At 41.6% G+C, this 24,605-nt stretch overlaps 3 protein-coding genes across 3 annotated transcripts; 2 read left to right on the top strand and 1 right to left on the bottom strand.

Moving 5' to 3' along the window:
• Positions 1 to 10,578: 10,578 nt before the first annotated feature.
• LOC104434497 (squamosa promoter-binding-like protein 1) lies at positions 10,579 to 16,391 on the top strand. Its single transcript, XM_010047408.3, has 11 exons — positions 10,579 to 11,819; positions 12,108 to 12,289; positions 12,623 to 12,871; positions 12,957 to 13,204; positions 13,494 to 13,568; positions 13,663 to 13,770; positions 13,908 to 14,025; positions 14,123 to 14,264; positions 14,390 to 14,540; positions 14,848 to 15,483; positions 15,795 to 16,391. Exons 1-11 carry the CDS (start codon positions 11,221 to 11,223, stop codon positions 16,236 to 16,238), a joined length of 2,952 nt encoding a protein of 983 aa, XP_010045710.2. The 5' UTR covers positions 10,579 to 11,220; the 3' UTR covers positions 16,239 to 16,391.
• A 2,100-nt stretch (positions 16,392 to 18,491) lies between these two features.
• On the top strand, positions 18,492 to 19,694 carry LOC104434507 (major pollen allergen Ole e 10). The gene is made up of 4 exons (XM_010047418.3): positions 18,492 to 18,605; positions 18,702 to 18,736; positions 18,854 to 19,113; positions 19,325 to 19,694. Exons 2-4 carry the CDS (start codon positions 18,720 to 18,722, stop codon positions 19,351 to 19,353), a joined length of 306 nt encoding a protein of 101 aa, XP_010045720.2. The 5' UTR covers positions 18,492 to 18,605; positions 18,702 to 18,719; the 3' UTR covers positions 19,354 to 19,694.
• Positions 19,695 to 19,824: 130 nt separating this feature from the next.
• LOC104434517 (S-adenosylmethionine synthase 2) lies at positions 19,825 to 22,711 on the bottom strand. Its single transcript, XM_010047427.3, is given in 3 exon segments — positions 19,825 to 20,750; positions 20,753 to 21,273; positions 22,452 to 22,711. Coding segments are annotated over 2 exon segments (1,179 nt in total). The 5' UTR covers positions 21,249 to 21,273; positions 22,452 to 22,711; the 3' UTR covers positions 19,825 to 20,067.
• Positions 22,712 to 24,605: the final 1,894 nt, after the last annotated feature.

Below are 24,605 nucleotides of genomic sequence, written 5' to 3' on the forward strand. Positions count from 1 at the left end.
TAGCTAACTTAGACGCGTGCGTCGGGCTGATTGCTGGATTGAAGCTGCGGGGCCGTTTTCATCCAGAGGAAGATCTTCATGGAATCGAAACCTTTGAATTTGGTAAAAAGGTTTTCAATTGGGTTTACGATTTCCTCGCCACGACTACTTCTATTCAGAACTAATTGGGCTTTTTGATTCTTTCCCCCGCTTCCATCGCCGCCGATCTTGCAACGGGGTTTCGTTCAATGGATGTTTCTCTCCTCTTTCTTTTTTTCAAAAAATACGTGACTTTTCCTCCCTCCAATGCTGGTCAAAGTCCGCAACTTTCCAAATGGATGCATCGCGGCCTTTCCCATGAAGGAAAAAAAATGATAAAGAGAGGGAGGAGGAGATTAGTCAATCCCAGAATTTATCTAACTTTGAAAAGGGACGAGTGATGTTAAGTTATTTCAACGGACCTGACCATGGACATGACGATTGGCTCTGGTTGGGCTAAGTAGGGACGCAACGTCATTTAGGTGGGCCGGGTGTGCATATTCTTTCTTGGGCTTAAACTTCCTTTAGGCCCAATTAAGTCCCACTCACCCCTATTCCCTTTTCTTTTTTTTTTGGATGTGGCTCTCACCCCTATTCAATCTAGGAAAATGATTTAATGATTTTATTTCATGGGCGACGGATCGAAGCAAAGACATTCCATCATGGCGCCCAAGTTAGGCCTCCCGTCGTTCCAACAACCTTAGCGGTTGAACTCGAATGATGATGCTAGGCTTGTTCCACCAGCCCAAGGCCAATTTTTTGTGGAGGTGAGTCGATCGTCCTTCCTCCTAAGCCTAGCTACCCAACTAGGCTAATCAGAGTTTGATCTATCCTAAAAGGAATTCAATGTTTTTTCCCTCTAAATTCAATGGTTCAATGACAATCCGGTCTGGATAGAAGTCTCGCACCATGTGGCTCGATTTTCATGTCTCTTTTTTATTCTTTGCGCGATAGATCTAGCTCCAGCCCCTACGTTAATCAGCTTTAGTCCAAGCATAGAAAATACAGAAGGGAAAAAAAAGAGAAGAAAAGCTACATCGAACCTACTCCCTCTTTCCTAATTCAAACGGAAGAAAAAAATTCTGATCTAGATATACATGCGAAATTTTACTCAAGCGGTGGACCGCAACTATAACAGCAAAATTCGATTTGAATACGTCCAACATCTTAACATATAAACAACTCCTTTTCGTCCTTTTGATATAATATGGTCCTCCTGCCAGAAATATCTCTCTTTAAATAATAATAAAAAAGAAGATTTAACGCTATGATTGCTGAAGGAACTAAGCATGTGTTAAGAGAACATGTTCAACAGGAATCATTCGGCCAGCCCATATTACCCTCTTGTCCTAAACAATGATTATAAAATAAGTATTTTGCTGAGAGTAGTTGTCAGGTTGGAAGGGATCTGAAACCAAACCACGCATGTTGCGAACTCAAAGAGCATGGCACGAAAAGATTAAATTCATATTTTTAATATTCGCAATCACTCGGTACCTCTAATATAATATAAAGTTTAATTTGCATAAATCATGTTGAAAATAGTGATTTAGCAAAAAAAAAAAAGTAGATCCACCTCAAATCCTTTCATAAATTGCTCGGTTTTAAGGATTTGGCTAAAGTGAAATCTCGTGTCAGCTGAATTTTTTTTTTTTTTGGTCAAAACGGCGGTTGAAATAAAGGGAGGGTTTTGCGTGCGCGAAATTTCCTTGGTTGGGTTTGACTTTCTCGTTATAAAGAAAATTCATTTTTACTTGATTGAACGTTTTAGCAACCGAGTGACTATTAAAGAGAGCATGAGTTTTCCTTTTCTTTTTTTTTTCATTATTGTTATTTCGTTCAATGTGATGGGAATATGCTAGTAGCTTTGGTCGGCCGGACTCATGTGAGAACCTCCACATTATTTAATGGGAAGTTGGTATTAAATTGAAATCAAGGAAATGCAGAGAACGGAAGCGAAGATTTGATTGGTTTTTGTGTTGGATTCTGTGCGCCCTACCTGTCCATTACTTCCTCAGTGAAGAACTGATTAATAGTCCAGGAATCTTTCAAAAAAATCAAAAAAGTGGTGGAAATTATAATTTAAGCACGAGACTTATGGAGTTATTTTACCACCTTTACGCTTTTACATTGTTTAGTAATATAGATAAAGGAAAATATCTCATAAAATCCATCTCTTGTGGTTCAAAATGCTCGAATTTGATTCTTACTTGACACATCCATTTGAGGTCATATGACTGGAAAGTAGTTTCTCATTAATCAATCCTCTAATGTCGATATCAATGGTGTGCATTGGACCAGCCCTTGTGTTGGGACAAAAGTTGCTCCACGCTACCATTTGATGGTGCATTAAAAAGAGCACGGTGAATTAACATGGTTAGAAACACTTAAGAAGTCTAACAAAAAAAAAACACACTTTAGAAGAAGGGATAAGTGCATCAGAAATTTTAAAACCCATAGAAAATTTTCAAAAACTATTAATTAAGTTCTAAAACTTATCATAAATGTGCAATTAAGTATCAAAACTTTCAAACAATGTACTCGGGTCATAAAATTTATTAGCATTTTCATTTATCAAATTGAATGGAGTTAATTGAAAAACTTTATTACATTAACTTGATAAGTTTTAGAGTTTGATCACACTTTTTAAAATTTCAAAATTCAATTGCACTTTTATGATAAGTTTTAATACTTTATTACTTATTTTGAAATTTTTATGATTCAATTGTATTTTTATGATAAATTTTAAAATTATCAATATGCTTATTCCTTTTTTAAAATACTATTTAGTTCCTTATAGATATAAAGAGGAAATGACAACTGTATCATGAAATATCGGAAAATAAGCAATCACAACATTAATTATGAGGATCTTGAAACGAAAAAAGGTACTCTTGTGCAATGATCACGCACCATGACAATAAGGCACGGGGAAATCAATCAATATGAAAATAGGGTTTTAAATTTGCTTGAGGCAGCTACGCAACCGATTGGCCGTAGCACATTAATCGTGTTATAGACATACAAAATGGTTTCTCCTGGACATGGAATAAAAAAGGAAAGCATTTCTTTATAAACCTAAAATCAGGAAACAAAAATGAATTGCCTCGGACCAAGCAGACAAGGAGGAAAGAAAGAAGCACGCGTAAATCCTAAATCGTAAATCATCAATTCTCTTGGGAAACAACTTTCCAAATATACAAAAAGGATATTGTTTTAAAAACATGTTTCTAGAGCACTTAAACATTAATTATATTTTGAAACTCATATGTTTATTTAAAGAAAGGCTTACGTAACTGTTTTTTATTCATTGTGATAATAATAATCTATTTTATATCACAAAAAATCAAATAACAAATAATTATAAATTATAGTGGAACCCACTTCTTTAAGAATTTATCACTCATAATAAACTGTTATTCTCACACTAATTCAATAACTATTATACTAGTAAAACCATTTTATTTACAATTGTACTAAAAAGTACCTGATATTCTTTAGCGTATATTGAAAATTATTAATCTTTTCTATCTTTAGATTCCTATCAAGTACTATTGAGATAGTTTTTAACACAACATGTACAAACACAAAATATATCAATATAATTGAAACATGTACACATCGAATCACTCGACTAAATTCACCAAACTACTTAAGTCAAGTATTATAAAGTTTGATCAATCCATGATGCATTAAGTGTTATCATTCAACCTGTCAATATGGGTCATAAACCATCTTCTTAACCCACATCTGATGTATGACAAAAAAAAAAAAACATATTTAATGGGTTAAGTCATTATATGTGTTAATGAAATTTAGAAAATGGGTTATAAATTGGCTTAAAATGGTAAAACTCAAAATTCCATGGGTATTAAATGGGATTATAATTTACTTAAATCTAACTCACATTTACAACTTTCTCTTTACTCTCTTTCTCCACCCCATCATTCAAATCCGTGTTTGCTCGTTCCATATTCTCATCTCAATTTGGAAATGGCTTTTTCTAGATTTGAGTTAAATATATAAAATATTTTCGTAAGATTGATTGGGACATGAGTGCGTGTCGAATTTAAATCTGACCCACCGTCCATTCGACGGGACTCCTCCGGCATAAGGAATTACGACGAGAGGGGAGCCCGACCAGCTTATGGCCAAGTTGCATTAATTCACACCTGGTCCACGCGGCGTTATGGGAGGACAACTGCGCATGTGGACTGTTCCTATTGACCTCGTGATTGTCTGAGTGGCCAGGGCCTCCGGTCCCGGTCCAAAGCCGGTCAAGAATCGAAATCTGGTCTCCTGCGCCGCTCCGACATCGTCTCTGCCCCCCCTCGCTTGGCTCGGCCGCGAGGCATTATTTCGGCGCCTGTTCACCGAACCAACAGCTCTTGTCGTCTCTTGGCCGCCTCCAGCTTTTCAATATATTCCATCTTCTTTTAATTCGGGCTCTACTTTGTCGTGCCGAATCGAAGCTCGGAACGTGGAGGCGAAGCCTCATCGTCGCGATCCATTCACGCGAGGCGAAGCTCTCGCATGTCACGTCGCCCTCGTCGAGCCAAGTCGCGTACCTTCTTATCCTTGATCGTCTAATTATTCTCGTCCGACGTGACTGGGTTTCGATCGTGGTCGCTTCGAGAGGTCCCCTCAAGGAAAGAGCGTCGACGTTGCTTGAATGGCTGTGACAAGCTAAGGGGGTCCTAGTAAAGGGGCCTCAACCCAAAAAAAAAAAAAAAAAAAACTCACGGGCTAAAAACTCCAAAGAAAAGACAGAAATGCCAAAAAGAACAAGAAATTATTTTTTAATTTTTTTATTTGTGGGGGCATAATCCAAAAGCAAACTGAAAAGGGCGTCATTTTATTTCCTAACAAAAATTGGGTTTTTTTTTTGTGTCATCTTTGTTTTTTTCCCCAATGAGTATGTTAGGGTGCATTTAGGGCATGTTTGGTAATGATTACATTAGGAGTAGATTCGATCGAAATTATTCTTTTTTATTACGTTAAGAACAAATTTAAAGTATTTTAAAAGTAGTTTAAGAAGTAGCTGTCTAAAATTTCGATTCGTAATAGAAGTACATTTGTTACCGTGCTAATTAATTTCTTTTAATTTTTAAATAATTTTTATACTTTTTTTCCTTTTTTTCCTTTTTTTTTTTTTGCGGGACTAGGCGAGCCTCGCCGATGGCTAGGCTTGCCTACAGCGAACTCGCTAGACCTCACCCTAGTCCGACGACCGGCGACAGATGGTGGTAGCGACGGGCGACAACCGCGGGATGGTGCGGGATGGTGGTTGAAGAAGAATAAGAAGAGAAAATGGAAGAAAAAGAGTTGGTTTTAATTCTTAGATTTGTTCCCATAACAATAATCAATTTTTTTATTTTTATTTTTGATTCTATTCAAAATCTACTTCTTGGAACAAAAAAATATAAATTTGTTCAGGGAACAAAAATTTTACCAAACGCGATTTTGTTCCCAAACTATTAGGAACAAAAATCGAATTGATCTTTTGTTGGGACGATTACCAAAAAGCACTTAATAACGTTTTTGTTCCCAAAAACAATTTTTTCAAAAACATTTTTTTCTATTTTTGTTCTCTTGAACTATTTCCAAGCATTTTAAAGCATTTAGTAACTACACAAAATTTTTATCCCGGAACAAAAATGAGTTTGGTACGTCCCCAAATATTTTTATGACTTAAAATTTATTTAAATTTATTAATAATTTTGTTACATTTTTCTTGATTTTCTTTTTCTCATTTCTCTAACCGATCGCCGACCTTGGCCATGGCTAGCTGATGATTGGCTAGACGAGGGCTGACGACGTCATCGGCCTCGGGGTAGCCTCACCATGACCCACCAAGGTGACATCAACCTTGTGATGGTCGAGCGAGGCTTGGCCTTGCCAAATCTAGGCCAAGTCAAGCCTTGTCCAACCATGGCGAGGTTGGGGAGTCTCCCCCAACCATGATGAGGCTTGGGGAGCCTCGCCAGTGGCTGACAAGCTCAAGGCGACCTCACTAGGGAGCAGCAAGGTTGTCAGGTCTCACTTGGTTGGTCGTCGACCATCGCCGAGACCAGTTACCGACTAAGAGGAAGAAGGGAGGAAGAGAAAAATAATAAAATAAAAGAGAAACTGCTTATTTCTTGACTTGTTCTTGAAAATAATAAGTATTTTTTTAGTTCTTATTTCTGTTTCAAAAATGTTTCCAAAGACTATAAAAATTACCAAACGTGTAGCAGCATTACCAAAAGCAATTTTATAGAAGCCTCAAAGAGACAAAGTGCTTTTAATTTGTAATGATGTGCATCTGTACTGCATATGATACGTATCTTAGTACAGATGCTTCAAGGGGTCCACGCCAAGAAAGCCCATCATCATTGCATTATAATTAATCACGAATAGATCAGTTCAAAGATCCAAACGTTCTATAATTTAACTTGTGAAAATACCGTGAAGCGCTCTGGAACCTTAAAGTGCTCGATAAAGTTAGGCATTTTTTACTTGATTTTCTAACTCTCTCTCGAGCATTGAATGTTGCAGTGTGATGAATTAATTACGAAATTGGGAAGGAAACGAACGAGGGTCATGGAAATTCAAGCCTTCTGGTACATCCACTTTGCGGAACCCACCACCGACCATAGCCTATAGGGACCGTTCTGAAGATAAGATCAAATATTTAAATGTTGTCGTGTCGGGAGAAGATATTAGTGAAAAAAGGTTTGTACGGAGTTTCGACTGAAGACTTCGTTTTGGGATCGGAAGGTGACATTCACATGTCATGTAGCATTTGAGTTTGCTCGTTTTTAGATTTGAATGGGAAAATCTCTTTCTTTTTTTCTCACGAGAGGTACCCGCATCATTCAGTTCGTTAATTTTCATCGGGGCACGTGAATCGCCCTTTTCATATGCAATAGACGGGGATTTGCCCGTATCTCGACCCGCAAAATTATTTCACTAACCAAAACTATACAAAAATCTTAGCATTTGTTTATTTCGTGACAAATGTGACATATCATGTTTGACTGAAATTTAAAGATAAAATGGAAAATACATATTTTTGTCACTAGATGAGAAAAATTGATTTGATCATGCTAGGCAAAGTCATCGAGGTCTCAAGCCCAACCTCGATAGACTTGGGCTTGGGTAGCGCAGCACCAAGGCTTGAGCATGTACTTTCGAGCCTAGCCTCGATTAAGCCAGGCTTAGGCATTAAGGACCTCATCCTGGCATTGAGATCTCATGCCCAACTTCGATGGACTTGGGTGCGACGCTAGAGACTTGAGTAGGAGCATCAAGATCTCTGGCTTGGCCCTTGTGACCTTGGGCTAGGGCGTTGGAGACTCGAGCCAAGGTACCAAGTTCCTAGGCTTGACCTTTGTGGACTCAAGTTTGAGCATCAAGGATGTGGCTACGAGTGCCAAGGTCCAGAGCATGAGCCCAACCTCATAGACCTCGAGTCAGGCATTAAGGTTTTGAGCCCAACCTCTTTAGATGTGAGCTTGGCCTCAGTGGATCCCGATAGTCCCAACTTTGGCCTCTAAACTTGGCTTTGTTGCCTAGTGCACGAAAATTAGTGTTGGGGTTTCCATATTAAAAAGCAGAATTTTTATCTCAAGCGACGTCATCTAATCGTATTTTGAAAAATAATTTTTTATTTTTTTAAAATGAAATGACTAAGAAAAAGAGTTTTCATTCATTAAAAAAAATTAACTCGTTTTCCTAAGTGATCTAAAAAAAGGAGAAAATATTTTTTGGAATATAAAAAGCGCCATCAACCCAATTCAAATGGGCGGCATGCTCTGTTATCTATCGATCTCATTAATGGCGTAGAAAGTATGATGGTCGTCCGTTCATCTCGAGAGAGCGACAAGTGACGACCGATGGCCGCCCCGTGCTCCAATTCGAAAGCCCGAATTTTACCTTTTCTTCTCTTGACGATGTCTTCGTGTCCTAATTATTGGTACGAGAATTGAGTCGGTTTTCTTTTTGACAACGACACACCATCTAATCAACACGAAAAAAATAAAATAAAATCCCCACTATTGACCTTATCTCTTCTCATTCCTCTCACGTCTACGTGATTCGTCAAACCTTCATAATTCAAAACCAATTGTAAATCGATCTCAAAGTGCACGTCGTTATTCATACTCCATCTATTGTGGCACTTGTCAGCTCTACTAACTTTCTTTCACTCACATTATTTTTTGGGACAAAAGTTATCATCTGTTGTTATTCTAAGTGGGTTCACATTTCTAGTAAGTTCTTATTGAGATGAACGAATTTATGAGAAGTTAATATTATATCTAATTCTTGAATTTTAAATCAATCTGCAACGTGGTCTCTGGACGGTGTCGTTTCTCAATTTTTGACTTATATAATATGGTCTTTAGACTTTTGTTACGTATTGAATTTAGTTCGTATTAAAATGTTCAATATTACCCTTGAACAACTTTTTTTTTTTTCCTATTATGAATATCATGCCCTTGATATCCATTTCCGCGTGTTGCCATTCCTCGAGCGCTCTCTCTTTTCAATTAATTGATGTGTCGGGCTGTGCATACTTCTTCTTACGTCCACCTTGCGATCGCGACATGAAAGGGCACCGGATTGCTGACCAATTTCCAAACGCGCCTTTCGTCAATGCGATGAATTGGCAATGTCACGACTTCCAAACGTTGAATCGCGATGGAATCGCCTCCCCTGCATAAGTACGCCTCTGATCTCAGAATCGTCAAAATTCAACGTGCGGTAAGATCATTATAATGCTCCAGGAGTCGAGAAATGATTATAATAAATAAAGAAAATGGGGGAGTCAAGAAAGGGATTATATTATTCTCGCTTCGGCGTGATTTGATTGGAGGAAAGAAACGAAAGAGGTTGTCCCGACAAATAAAGAGGGGTTGAAAACGAGACGTGTTCCCATACGAGGCTTTTGTTTTCGTTCAATGCCCAATTATTTTAAGAGAGAAATAAATAGATGAACACAAAAAATTGATATCAGAAAAATTAGCAAAGAGCGTGGGGAACCGTTAGAGCCCCCCCCCTTCCTTTCAATTTTTCGATTTTTTTGCCACATGTACGGCCCTCACTTAAAAAGAAAAGAAAAGTCTTTACCCAAAAAAGGGGCAGCTAATTCACAAGTTACTCTACCTTGAGGACACTATTTTAAACCCTTGAACCTCTGTAAACACTGTATATTTTATCTTAACTAATTGTTGACACCATATGCTTGATCATTTAATAAACCATGATGATTTTTTACAAGATATGTTGTTAGATTCGCTGTCTCTATGAAGTGTAAATGCACTTTCATCATTGAATTAGTGATGTGTGTTTGGAATTTTTTTATAACCGGATTTTTCTATCTACCAATCATCAAACAACAGATTGCACGCATTATTCTTGCATAAACAGTGGAAAATAATAATCCTTTACTTAAAGCACATAAAGAAATCACAATGATCAATGTGGAGTTGTGCTTTTTGCCTAATTCAAAGCCATTTTCAATAGGAGAATTGCAGGGGCTCACGCATGCAACAAATAAGAAATTAATCGCACTATAGAAGCATAACCTTTGGATTGTCTTTAGATACATAGACTTAGTGTGCACCCGCACTATTCTCAACATGTACTCGAGTCGACCTAATCCAATCAAGTGAGACGAATTTCACATCATTAACATATTCATTTAAACGGGCCAATACGTCACAAGCACAAGGTGGAAGCCACTTGCACTACTAGCACTTGTATCGAATTTTATGCCAATGGATTTTTGGAATTCCAACTAAAGGTTATTGGAGATTCCTATTGGAACTCGGAAAAATTTACTCGTTTTAAAACTTACTTTGCATTCTTATGTTTCAAGGTTTATCAAAGTTTCTCTTATTCTTTTAATCGAATAATTATAGCGAATCATAACTTTTAATAACTACTATTTTGTTACCGTTTATTTATATTTAAACGAACGAAAAATACAAAATATTAAAAATATAAAAATCAAAGTCATTGACATTGCCTAAAATGGAAGAATTTCATATAATACAATCATCCTTCGATCCCGTAGGATGTTGCAAGATGGAGCAAAAATATAAAATAATCAAAATTTCAGTTTTCATGTGTTTACGCTAAAATCATGCTCCCCGTAATCCCAAAGTCGATGCGATGGGCTCGTCTACGTCGCATCTCACGGGACCTTTCCCCCGTCCGGACGACAGCGACGTCGAGTCCGTCGGTCGGGAAGGAGGGCCTCCTCCACCGAGCGCACGGGGCGCGTGGATCACCGGATCGTTCCCAAAAAATAAAGAAAAATGCGCGCGTGGGCGGTACACCGGGCAACAGGAAAAAAAAAAAAGAAAAAGAAAGGCGGGAGGGCATCTTGCCTGCCCCCATAGCGCGAGGGTGCGGGACACGCGGTGTACAAAAAGGGGGTGGGCCCCACCACCGCACCAGGAGCCCCTCCCTCTGTTTCTCTCTCTCTCTCTTCCTTTTGGCGATGATTGATTGTGTGTGGGTGTACGATTACCATATGCCTTGCCGCACCACATAAACTCTCCCCCTTCTCTCTATCCCTCCCTACTCGACTGAGGAGAAAGCAAAGACCGAAAATAATAAAGCACGTTCCCATCGGCATCGCGACCCGAACCTCTCGCCCACTTTGCCTCGGTATCTCTGCTCGCCTCCTCTTCTGCCCTCCCCGGCGGCGGACCACCGCCCTCGTCGGCGTCGATCTCCCCCCGGCGGCTCCGATCCCCCCAGATTCGATTGCTCCTAGGCAAGTCCGTACAGGCCTTTTCCTCGCTTCCGGTCTCCTCTTTCTCTCTCTCTCTCTCTCTCTGGGTTCTGCGGTGCGTACGGCTTCGCGGTGCGAGTTGGGGGCCGGGATTCCATGGTCCTCGAGCTTCCAAGCAGGAGCCTCGAGGGGGTTCGCCTGTCGATCGGTGCCTGATTGTTATGTGGGTAGCTCTCAATTGGAAACATGGATGCGTCTCTGGGCTGTTTCTCGACTTTTGGGGCAGGAGCGAAGCTGATTAGGTGAACTTCTTTGCGGGGTTCGGATTGTTCCGGGGGCTTTTGCGGTTTTTGATGCGATAAGTCGAGTGAAGTTTTGATTTTTTCTCTCCGAGCTGTAGTTTTGGGGGTGTCTTGGTCGGTTCTTCGGTACGGTCGAGAGTTTTTATTTTTTTTTGAAGATCTCGGTGACCGGAGATGGAGGCTAGAGTCGAGGCGCAGGCGCCGCGTCATTTCTACGGGCTGCCTCCGGTCGACTTGCGTGCGTTAGGGAAGAGGAGCGTAGAGTGGGATTCGAACGATTGGAAGTGGGACGGCGATCTGTTCGTCGCTAGGCCGCTGAACCCGGTCCCGTCCGATTTCCCCGGCCGGCAGTTTCTCCCGCTCGAGAACGGTATTCCTGCCGCGGCTGGCAATTCATCGAATAGCTCGTCGTCGTGCTCCGATGAAGTCAATTTGAGGACTGATGATGGAAAGAGGGAGCTCGAGAAGCGTCGGAGGGTTATTGTTGTCGAGGACGATAACTCGGATGATAAAGCAGGCGGCCTCACTTTGAAGCTGGGAGGTTACCCAGTCGCCGATAGGGATGTGGGAACTTGGGATGGGAATAGTGGGAAGAAGACTAAGCTTGCCGGGGGTTCTGCGAGTCGGGCAGTTTGTCAGGTAGAAGACTGCGGTGCCGATCTCAGTAATGCAAAGGACTATCACAGACGGCACAAGGTATGTGAGATGCACTCCAAAGCCACCAAAGCACTTGTGGGAAACATCATGCAGAGGTTTTGTCAACAGTGCAGTAGGTAAGTCGAGTGCCCTTAAGATCTTTACCATATCCTCGCTTGCTGTTTAGTAGTATATCCACTTCATCATTTGATGATAGGTTATAATTTGAAAAGACAACGTAAGTGTGGCATCCACCTTATTTTGTTCACCGCCCAAATATTTCTCTGTCCTTTTTTTCTTATTTCAATTGATGAGTTCCACTAAAGTTTTATTTTTTCTAATGGCGTCAGTTCCTTTATTCTTATGGGTGTCCTGATATGGTGTGTTTATGTGGTGTCTGTCTTCATCCACCCTTAATGGGACAGGTTCCATGCCCTTCAAGAATTTGATGAAGGAAAGAGAAGTTGCCGCAGACGTTTAGCTGGCCACAATAAACGGAGGAGGAAAACGAATCCTGAAGCAACCCCTAATGCAAATTCCGTTAACGATGAGCAGGCCAGCAGTTATCTGCTGATAAGCTTATTGAAGATACTGACTTCTATGCACTGTAAGTAGCACTGATATGGCTCCACCTTCTTGTCACCAGTTCTTGCATTCTTCTGCTCTTCCGCACTTCCTTTCATTGGTACCAGCATTTATTTCTTCAGAGATTTTTGTGGCTGGGAGGCAAGTACTTTAATAATAAGCTACACTAAACTGCGATTAGATCTGCATTCTTGTAAATCCGGCATCAACCCCTGGTGCACGGTTCTTATTTTTTTGTGTGGACTTTGAAGAGAAGTGAAAGTACTTAGATGTTTTAGTTGCTGGTCTGAAGTTGCAAAGTGCATGACTTATGCCGGGTGGTATCAGATTTTGATAATGCCTTTTGTGGGTGCAGCCAATCAGTCAAAACAAGCTACAGATCAGGATTTGCTAGCACATATTCTCAGAAGCATTGCCAGTAGCACTAGCGGGCATGGGGAAAGGAATATATCTGGGCTCTTACAGGAATCTCAAGCTATTCTCAATGGTGGAACCTCTCTTGCCAATTCAGAATTGGTTCATCCCATGTCCTCAAAGGGTGTTGAAGGACCTTCAAGGCTTGTTCAACCTCAAGCTGCAGGGCCTGCATCACAGATTCTAGCAAGTAGGTTTCTGTCTGGGTACTAGATTTGGAGATGAAAAAAACGAAACTCTCTTAGCAATATAATTTGGTGTTCAATCCTTTGCAGATGGCAGAGAGGCAACTGGAGGCCAGAGCAAGCTGAATAACTTTGATCTGAATGATACTTACATTGACTCTGATGATGGCATGGAGGATCTTGACAGGTCGCCTGTCCCTGCAAATTTGGGCACCAGTTCTATTGATTGTCCTTCATGGATGCAACAAGAATCTCACCAGTCTAGCCCACCTCAAACAAGTGGGACTTCAGATTCAGCATCTGCTCAATCACCTTCTAGTTCAAGTGGTGACACCCAGGTACTTACAGCTTCTTAAGTTTCCATCTGTTTCTTAAAGGTCTTTGGGTGGGATGCTTTTGTTTCACAACTGCATATGTTATGCTTGACAAAGGTAGTGGATGATCATGAAGCATATAGCTTATTGCTCCATTGTGTGAGCTCTGTAACTTGTATGTTTCGGAGAATTCCAAGAGCTTACGTGATGCTTATTTTTTAATATCCAAAAGCTCTGTCAAATTTGTCTCTGTCCAACCTTCTTTAAGTTGCATCTCTCATGTACACTTTTTCTGTCTCTTCTGCTATTTCAGAGCCGGACAGACCGAATTGTTTTCAAATTATTTGGGAAAGATCCCAATGATTTTCCCCTTCTCCTACGAACACAGGTACTCCTTAAGCCCTGGAATTGGTTTTGACAAAAACATTACAGCTCTTTCATCTTCATGAACTCTCATAACCAAAAAATGGTTGAATTTCCAGATACTTGACTGGCTATCTCACAGTCCTACTGACATTGAGAGCTACATTAGGCCTGGTTGTATCATTCTTACAGTTTATCTTCGTCAAGATGAGGATGCATGGGAGGAGGTGAGTTGTTATCTCATCATCCTAGGGCTGATTTTTCAATGTCCCTGATCAAATTCTGATATTGCCTTGTCTCTAATGAACTTAATTTATTCCCACGAGCTGCTTTACTAACTCTCTTTTTTTGTTGCCCCGTGTAGCTTTGCTACGACCTCAGTTCCAGTTTAAATAGGCTTCTGGACGTCTCAGATGACTTTTTCTGGAAGACGGGATGGATGTATATCAGAATGCAGCATCAAATGGCATTTATCTACAATGGTCTGTAGAAGTTATAGTATCTTAAATCTGTCAATTAATATGCAAACGACTTTGATGTATTGGAGAATGTGCATTCTGAAGCAATCTCACCATGCAGGTCAGGTTGTTGTTGACACATCATTGTGTCTTAGGAGTATGAACTGCAGTAGAATTATGAGCATTAGACCGATCGCCACATCATCTTCTGAAACAACTCAGTTTTCTGTTAAAGGCTTTAACATGTGTCACCCTGCAACAAGGTATGGAATTTCACAATGTTGATGTTAAACTGTCGTACAAACATTTAGATGAGGTTAATTTGACCTTTTGAGCCAGTAGTAGACAATGCTCATGTTCTAATGTTCTCTAATGTCATTCTGTTCAGGTTGTTGTGTGCCCTTGAAGGCACGTATCTAGTTCAAGAAGCAACTCTGGAGTTGATGAATGAGGAGGATAACCTAGAGGAGCATGATGAACTCCAATGTGTTAAATTTTCTTGTTCTATCCCGAGAGTGACTGGAAGGGGATTCATCGAGGTCTCTTTTTTATGATTTCTCTGAATTTTATGATATACTACAGAATGAACTTAATATCATATGCAGTGAAGCATTTAACTAGTGGCTTGTCCAGCCATAGATTTTATATTCAATGCATGAACTGGTTCAGATGAAAACGGGTTTTTAACTAATTTATAAATGGTGGCCTAAACTTGTCTTAAAGTGAGTTGCTTGACCAAGAGGTTTGGTCTAAAAGTATTAACTATCATGTCTGCATTTGCATTGTTCTGTGTATGTGGATTTTATGCCCATATATGAGCTGAGACCCATGTTTGAATTTGTCCAGGTCGAAAATGGCGGTCTCCCAGGCAGCTTCTTCCCTTTCATCGTAGCAGAGAGTGACGTGTGCTTGGAGATACGTTCGCTTGAGAATGCTTTGGAGTTTGTTGAAGCTGATGCGGATGATCATGGAACTTCGAAATTTGCAGCGAAGAATCAAGCATTTGAATTCATACAAGAAATGGGTTGGATTCTTCATAGAAGTGGGTTAAGGTCTAGATTGAGACAGCTGGATCCATACACTGACTCGTTTTCATTTAAACGGTTCAAGTGGCTGATTGAGTTCTCCATGGATCATGATTGGTGTGCGGTGGTAAAGAAGCTCTTGGATATTTTGTTTGATGGAACAGTTGGTGCAGGGGAGCACCCTTCAATATATCGTGCTGTGCTTGAGATGGGCCTCGTTCACAGGGCTGTGAGGAGAAACTGTAGGCCTCTCGTTCAGCTTCTTTTGAGATACATACCTCAGAGTGTCTCAGAAAAATTAGAATCTGAACTGAAGTCACTGATCAACGGAAGTCATCAGAACTTTTTGTTTAGACCTGATGCTGTAGGTCCTGCAGGGTTGACACCTCTTCACATTGCTGCTGGTAAAGATGATTCAGAGGATGTACTGGATGTGCTAATTGATGACCCTGGAATGGTAATGTTTCTTAGACTAGTATCTGGCCAAGTGCTTATGGTTTGTGAATGGAAAGTCTGAAGCTGAAAGAAAAATTCTGATAGTGTGTCCAGTCGCTGTTGAATAATCAATGTAGCAGCCAGCAGTCTTGGAACCTTAACTGGTGACTTGAATGCTAGTAAGATCGCATGTTAAAGTAGTCTTAAGTCCCTTCTGTGCATCTCTTCTCCAAGTGTTGAACATCATGTCTAACTTTTGTGGGTTTAGAAATGCATACTGAACTGAGGGTTAGCATAGCAATCCATATATTGATATCTAAACATGTCATTCAGGTTGGTATTGAGGCATGGAAAACTGCTCGAGATAGCACGGGATCCACACCAGAAGATTATGCTCGCTTGCGTGGCCACTACTCATATATCCACCTAGTCCAGAAGAAAATCAACAAGAGACCGTCAGTGCCTCATGTGGTTCTTGATATCCCAGATGCGGTCCCAGACAGCAATGGCGTGCAGAAGCAGAATAAAGAAACCACGAGCAGCTTTGAGATCGGAAAGACGGAACAGCAGCTCGCTCATAAGAGTTGCAAGCTGTGTAGCCAAAAGGTGGCTTATGGTATGAGAAGCAGGTCACTATTGTACAGGCCCACAATGCTGTCGATGGTGGGTATCGCCGCAGTGTGTGTCTGCGTGGCTCTTCTATTCAAGAGCTGCCCGGAAGTCCTTTACGTGTTCCAGCCCTTCCGGTGGGAAGCGTTGGATTTCGGATCAAGCTAAGGCCAGTGGGTTCGTTCCCTGATGAGAATAATTAGGTGTTTGTATCATTTGTATGCTGTTGTGAACTGTAAAGTTTGAGAATCTATGTAGAATTATTACTTTGAAAGATTGTAAGATTTCTTAAATATACAATGGACATATTTACTCTCTTTCTCTCTCTCTCTCTCTCTCTCTCTCTTCACCCCCCACGTCCCGACGCCTATCCCCACCTCCACACACCCCCGCTCACACTGAAGGATCTGGACGTCATTGGAGTGTTCTATCTACCTGTCTTGCTGAGTTTGCTTCCTTCGGCTTTGACCACTCTTAAGCCTAAAAAAGCTCCACCTTTGTCTCCAAGATTTTGGTAAATTCTCAGTTTGACATTTGGAATTCACTTGTTGGGTTGTCCTTATAACAAGTGAGACTAAGGCTAGCTCAACCGTTGAGACTGTACAAGCCCTCATTTCTTAAAAAATAACTCGAGGGAGCAAAACCTCTCAATCTAGGTATTTCTTATAACGTGAGGATAACGTGACCCAGGTGGCCCTCCCTTGGGACGTGCCGTGCAACCTCAGCTTGGGCCGCTGAGGACCTGCAACCCCAGCCTCCCCAAGACGAGTCTGTTGGTGACCGTTGGCCAGCCTCCGCTACTCTCGACGGAGCTTCACCACGTGGAGAAGATGAGCAGTTATTGACGAGGGCAAAATCAGAAAATGAAAAGATTGGTCGGGGCAGTCTTAGAAGAAAAAAAAAAATATTAATCCTAAGAAAATGACCTTCCAAAAATGTTGAAAGCCCTTTCTTTTAACTTAGGCTTTCAGCGTTGCTAAGGTAAGCATTTTTACCAAAGGGGTTGCAAAAAAATTCACCAAGTACCCACCCCACTGTGGGTGTGCTAGCTTGGGCGGACGTCCCCATCCTGCTTGGGGGGTTCGATTCTCCATGTGCTCAATTTGCGCGACTTAAGTGCGGCGCCGTGAGAGGTGAGTTCTTGCACTAGCATCGTCTCGAGTTTACATTACTGGCTGTCGGTTATATGGCGGTTTTTGGGTCATCAAAAAAAAAAATCATGAAGTACTAAAATTTTTACCCAATGAACTTTGGAGACCCAAAATCTCTTAAGAAAGTTGAATTAAGATATGGCTTTGTGATAGTGCAGGAAATTGGTCATTTGCTTTTGGTTCTTTGAATCTGAAAAAGCAGTTTCATGATATCAATCCATCTTCAGTTATCTTTTTTGCGAGCCAAAATAAAATCAGAAAGACTTCTGACATTCAAAATGCAACTCAAAACTCATTCATTCCCTTGACGGATTGATCCATTGAGCAACATATGTTGTGTGATGGAGTGGCTGCCTCTCAGTAGTTTCGTCACGCGATGATACCGTCCATCGCGGGTAGGTAGAAAAGACGGTCGATGAACGATTTATGTTCTCTCTGGTTACTTTGTTTTTTTTTTTCGTTTGCTTTTTGTTTCTCCATTAGAAAGTACCGGCGTCTGAAGGAGTAGGTAGCGAATGAACATGACATACGCAAAACAACAGGTTAGGCATGGAAGAGATGATTAGCCGTTCATTAGCGTACCTAATCGGCCGTCATGTAATATGTCTCAAGCTTGCAACCTCTTCCTGAAATGTCGTCCTGTGTTCTTTAATTTTTAGGGTCGATTGACAGAAAGTTGTTAGGTTCTTTCCCACGATCAATATGGAGATTAAAAGAAAAAGTTTGCGTGATCCAGACGGCAAGTAAACGAGAAAACATGAGCGGTTGGATTGAATGGATGATCGACTCATTTGGTCCTTGTAATCTCGGTGCCGTGATGCATCTGTTCTTGTACAGGCTAAAGTTGTAATAGGACATGAAAGCACATTAACTGGCACCAAAGGGAAAAATCAAGAACCTCGTCGTCATGTATGACTTAACAAAATTGAATCTAAAACAAGTGCTAGTTTTCTTTTCGTTGATCAAATGCACAAAAGGATTGATTAGTGACACTATCGATTCGGAAATGAACAGTAACCCTGCTTGTAAGAGATGCATTCTGCCTTTCGTGTTTATATTTCAAGAATTTGCGGTCTATTTTGTCGGTTTAGGGGAACTTGTATTTATAAGTGAATATGAACCTTTTTCATCTGAGAATAAACGAATTTCACTGAGCTGGTAATTAATCTTCAAGGGCATTTCTTGTCATTTTTCTCTTCAATGAATGTGGTGTGATATGTCTTGGGCATCATTTTCATATACATATAGTCGAGCATTCATGGCTCAACTGCGTTTCTTCATCAGAGCTAGACAATCAACTTTAAAAACATGGCTGCGACGAGAAAATCCATCACGTTACTTCCTATAGCTCTCGCGATTCTCCTCTCTGTTACTGCTCGCATCGGTCATTTCCTTTTTGACCTTCACATAAAACAGCACAATTATCGTTTCTTTAGCAGATATTTCGTCCTTCTAACGTCGAGTTCGCTTTCAATTTCAGATTGCAGGACATTTGATAATGAAGGGAAGCCGCAGGTGAGTTCCCCAAGTTACCGTCTCTATGGCTTGTTGTCCTGGTCTCTCTAAGCAGTTTCCAAGAGTTGCATTTTTTATCCTCCTGAGAAAAACCTCAAGTAACATGTTCTCTTCCAGGATGCAAACGAGACCTGGTGCTGCCTGGTGCATTGCGAAGCCATCCACAGACAACGATAGGCTTCATCACAACATAGACTACAGCTGCCGCCTTAGCGGGGTCAACTGTGAATTGATTCAAGTGGGTGGAAGCTGCTTCCAGCCTGACAATGCAGTTTCGCATGCTTCGGTCGCAATGAACCTCTACTATAAAGCAGCAGGGAAGCACCACTGGGACTGCCATTTCAATGGCTCAGCCATAATCGTAACAGGTGATCCTTGTAATGTCATCTTCAATTGTCTTTCATCAACTCCTGTTCACTTTATATACATTTCAAACAGTTCAAAGGGGAAATTTCCTTTTCTCCCCGATAGGTGCAGCTTTAAATGATGTTGGTAATTCAAGAAGTGCCGTCTCTCGTATTAGGATATACAAGCATTCAAACTTCGAAGAAACTCTCGACTAAGCAAGTTTTGGGTTTTTTCTGGCAGCCATTGGCAATTGCATCTATCCAGTGTAATGGCTGCTGATGAAGACCTTGTGAGCACGAGACAGGAGCGATATGAACATCAATCTGACAAACCAGTGCCTTAAAGATAATAATGTTTCTTTTTTCTTGATCATAGTTAATAATGTTTCTTTTCTGTTTGGTACTGTTAAAGACATGTCTGTCTCCCTCATCCAGCTATTGAAGCGGGTATAAGAGAGGAAAGTTTGGATAATATGGGCAAGTTGGAATTTCCACGGCAAGTGTTCTTCTTCATGCTGATTACATTGTTATGAGGTTTCACTTGACATTTTCAACATTAAGGCCAATCATTCCTGTGTATCTGTGAGGTGGCGTGCACATTGCCTTACAAGCATGTGTGTGAGCGCGCGCAGGCGAGAGAACTAAGTAAAGAACTCCATGAGTATACTTGAGGGCATCACTTTGTTAACCAGCTTTAGTTCCGGCGATTTCTTAGGAAAAAAAAAAAATCCCTGCAACACATTGAGCAGAACCATATTGAACACGTACCATTAATTGATATGGCAAACAATTACACATCAAGAAAGGCAAAAAATACAGAAAGAAAAGAAAGAAAGCAAGGAGCATCGCCGATATGCATATCAGAAAAACAACATTATGGCACTCATACATTGTGCGAAGACATTGTAGCTGAAATAGGACAAGCAGATTATTCATCCACTATACTCAAGCAAGCATCACCAGCGGCGAACCATGATCAGGGTCTCAAGATTGAGGCTTCTCCCACTTGAGGGGCTTCACAACCTCCCAGGTGAAGTCGGGGTCGTCCCTTCCGAAATGACCGTAGGCGGCGGTCTTCAAGAACCTTCCATTGCCACCTCTCTTCAGGTCCAGGTTAATGGAAATCATTCCTGGCCTGAAATCAAAGTTCTCCTTAACAATCTTCAAAATTTCCCTGTCGGGAATTTTCCCCGTTCCGTAAGAATCAACGAAGACGGACAAAGGTTCAGGCACGCCAATGGCATAGGAGACCTGCACAATGCATCTGCGAGCAAGCCCACTTGCTACGATGCTCTTAGCAGCCTGCCTAACAATGTAGGCACCGCTCCTGTCCACTTTGGTGGGGTCCTTTCCTGAGAAGGCACCACCACCGTGGGCTCCCCAGCCACCATAGGTGTCGATGATGATCTTACGGCCAGTGAGACCCGCGTCACCATGGGGACCACCGATGACAAACCTGCCCGAGGGGTTAAGGTGGAAGATTGTTTTCTCATCAAGGTACTTCTCAGGGATGACAGGCCTAATAACATGCTCTTTGAGATCAGCAGCGATTTCGTCGTTCGTGACTGTCTCGTCATGCTGGGTCGAGATCAGCACGGTATGAACACGGACAGGAACCATGGCGCCGTTGTCATTGTAGTACTCAACGGTGACTTGGGTCTTTCCATCGGTCTCAGCCAGGGGCAAGTACCGTTCTTCCTGACCTCAGTGAGGCGTGCTCCAAGCTTGGTCGCCAGGACATGGCTCAGGGGCATCAATTCGGGGGTCTCATCAGTGGCGTACCCAAACATGTGGCCCTGGTCGCCAGCACCAATCTCTTCAGGGCGCTTGGTGAGGTGGCCGTGGACACCCTGGGCAATATCAGGGCTCTGCTGCTCAATGTTCACCATGACCTTGCACTTGTCAGCATCTAGACCGACATCATCGGAGACGAATCCAATGGTGCGGCAAGTGTCGCGGACAATCTTCTCGTAGTCGATGTTGCCCTTGGTGGTGATTTCACCGAAAACCATGACCATGTTGGTCTTTGTGCACGTCTCACAAGCAACCTTGCTCTCAGGATCCTGGGCGAGGCAGGCGTCAAGCACGGCATCGGAGATCTGGTCGCATAGCTTGTCGGGGTGACCCTCGTTCACAGACTCGGAGGTGAATAGGAAGGTCTCCATTGCTCCTGAGACGCCTAAGAGGAAACTGCACGGGTTAAATTTATACTATTATGCGGGGATTTGAGCAAGCTGCACTTATGTGGACATAGAATGTTCAATCAACACCGTAAGATAAGATTTTTATCGGGTTCCTAGCATGCCTTAAAGTTGGTTGATGCTTCACCACATAATGGCATAAGATCTCTATACTTTCTCAGAAGTTCTTATCTACTAAAAAGGCAAAACTCCATTAAGACAACAGGGGCAAAGTACCAGATTCTATAGGCACTACAGCGTCGTGAAAGAAATTTGGAACCGAATATCTGCTGCACTGGCTCCTCAATAAAGAACTCGACCGGCCAAATCATCAGATGCTTGCATGTTTCTAGATAAAAACTGTCCTACCCTAGGTGGAAAAATTCGATAGAAACCTATATACGCCTTTACACAGGTGCACGAAATAATAAGACAGATTCTGATCTGATATTTAATACTGTACTTAAATGAGTCATCATATTCGAACAGAAAAGAGGAGTTTGCAGTATCCTTCATAAACCACTCTTTCATTGTATTTGAAGAATTATTGTTTCTATTGTCCATGCTGCAGAGCAACGGCCCGAAAAAGTGGGGGGAGTTCATGCACCCGTTTCATGGAAAACCACCAATTGACAAAGAATACTTGTTGACCCCTCTCAAGTTAATCCATAACAGCTAAAACAGAGAAACAAGAGACAAAAACGCACCCAAAATCTGCTAGAGTTGACTTCTGTAATACGTGTCAAAAAATGCCTTGCACAGCAAAAGCCCAGAACGAAGTGAACACTCGGTAAACCGCCATACACAGTGACAGATCCAAAATCACTGAACAAGCACGCCATGTTCTATAACCAAAAACTTCAGCGAGTCACAGAGACAATTGCCACCGAGTAGTCTGAATACAAACCGTCAGATTTGTGCCTAAAAAGTTCTAGATCTGCCCACAGAAATGATGCTTCGCTTGGACTAGACAGTACTCCCAGACCCACCAAAAAAGCCGACACGACGACGACGACCCAGAACCAAACCCAGCAATCTTTAACCCAGGATTACAAAAAGGCACCGTCTATTCTTGCCACATCTATAAGATCTGACAAAGATAAGGCGCAATGACAGTGACACGGAAGTGACGAAGATGATGCTAATGCTATCATGTGCCATAGAGGGCTACGGAGAAGAAAAGGGTACCTGCAGCTAGCGTCGCAGCGCAGAGAAAAAATCTGGCTCTGTCCCTCTCCTCTGTTCCTCTGCGCTAGGCAACCAGACCGAGTTAAAATGACACGACGACGACTCTGTCCTCGGGCAATCCTCCGGTTATATACACTGGCACCCAGCTACCGGTTACCAGTTGGGGAGGTTGCGGTTCATTCTTTGCAGCTTCGCAGGAGTATCGGATCCCACGGCTGATGTTTCTCTCCGCGCCCCGGCCGTCGGATCTCCGCGATTAATTTAAATGGTGGGATTGGTTGGGGGTTGGTGAGAGAAAATGATGGCGACATAACATTCAGTTCCCAAAAAATAAAAAAACTGGAAAGGTAGGAAAATCTCTCTCTCTCTCTAATCGCTGGTGTTTACCATTGGGGGTCACCGGGAAACGCCGGTTTCTCACCAACCACAACCGGTCTTGCGGCTTTATCGGCTCGAGCCCATTAGCTTGGGCTGAAGGCGGATCCCGCAAGTGGTCGGATCGACCACCATTCACATCACGCGATAATATGATTCGAACGCGACATGTATTATATTAAAAAAGAAAGTCTAACCTAACAAAATTAAAAAACGACATTATTACTCATAAATTAACGCGCATCTATACTCCTTTTGAAATTCTTTTAGTAGATTAATATTCCGTCGGGTAAATTATCACGATGATTTGGCAACTCTGACGTTTCAGCCAACCACAAAATTGAGGCGTGGTAGGTATCGGCATCACATCTCAAAGATAAAATTGCCTGGAATATGTTTTGTCTTTTCTAGATTTTGAGTAGCAATACTTTCTTATCACGCGAAATGAATTGCATCATGAGAACTATTGTTAGAGATGGGAGAAAGTCATTTCACCTGGCTACTGATATGTCGCTCTCAAAATATTGATTAATCACTTGATTAAGTATGGTTAAGGATAATAATATCCGTTTGATGCTAAGTAAAGTAAAGTGAAAGTCTGTACTACATCTTCGGCTTCCCATGAGCTAATTGGTCGGTAGAGAATGCTTTTTGGCAGACAAACATGAATGGTGGTGTTATTTCTCACTGTACTGGACAATTATGTTGGCAAGGACTAGTTAAATTTACGCAATGTTATTCGTAAATACTAGCTTGCTAGCAACTTCATCGTGCTTTAACATTAATAGTAATGCCATTCGATTAAACGACACTCATCAATCATATGTACTCTCTTTTTGCGCTTGTGCCTGCAACATGAGCTACGTAACAATGACCAAGACGTAGTGTATGGTTTCGGCAAGGCCATAAAGGAGGTCATTGTCTATGGTGATTTCGCGAGTTTCTTGTGAGATATTTTCTTCGGATAATTATTAGGTTTACTATCGTTTAGAAAAAAAAATTACATCAAGGTTCTTTTCGTTTTGTGAAAAAGATTTTTCGTAAGAAATATTTTCCTTATTTTCCAGTGTTTGGATTGTTTAGGAAAATAAATCAATAAAAAACCTCTACTTAAATTTAGAAATATTTAAATTTTTTTAATTTGGAAATTATTTTTTAAAATATAATTAGATATCAACGCTTTGACTTGAAACATTGCATTTGGGTACGAGAACTCCAATGTCGTTCACGCGTCCTTTGTAGTGGACTTGGGTCTAGGCGGGGTTTGAACCTTGGTGTTAAGGCCTAAATCAAGAAAGATGGGCTTGGGACACCAATACTTGTGCCTAGGACCACCATGCTCATGGTCGGGCCTGGGACTCCTGTATCATTGCTTGGCTCCTCAATTACTTGGCCCAAGTCCACAAAGGCGAAACCCGAGACCTTGATGCTCACGCCTAGGTTTCGGGTGCCCGCTCCTTGATCCATAGAGGTTGGGCCCAGGTCCATAGAAGCTGGGCTTGGGACCTCAAAACCCATGTTTGTATCCTTGGTGCCTAAGCTCGAGTTTGTGTGATGACCCACACTCGGAGTAGTACGGAGGGATGGACTAAGATCGCCTTGGCAATACGCGAGTGAAGCTAAAGGCATGTCTCCCGTCCCACATCGCTTAGGGGAGAAGTCCTTAGCTAGTTTATAAAAGCTTTGGTTCTTTTAATATGTATAACGCGTTTTAAAGCTGTGAAAAATCAGTGTCCAAAGTGAATAATATTATACAGTGGGGTCCGGGTCATTGCAAAT

This window comes from Eucalyptus grandis, chromosome 1 (assembly GCF_016545825.1).
Source record: "Eucalyptus grandis isolate ANBG69807.140 chromosome 1, ASM1654582v1, whole genome shotgun sequence".
NCBI classification, from domain to species: domain Eukaryota; kingdom Viridiplantae; phylum Streptophyta; class Magnoliopsida; order Myrtales; family Myrtaceae; genus Eucalyptus; species Eucalyptus grandis.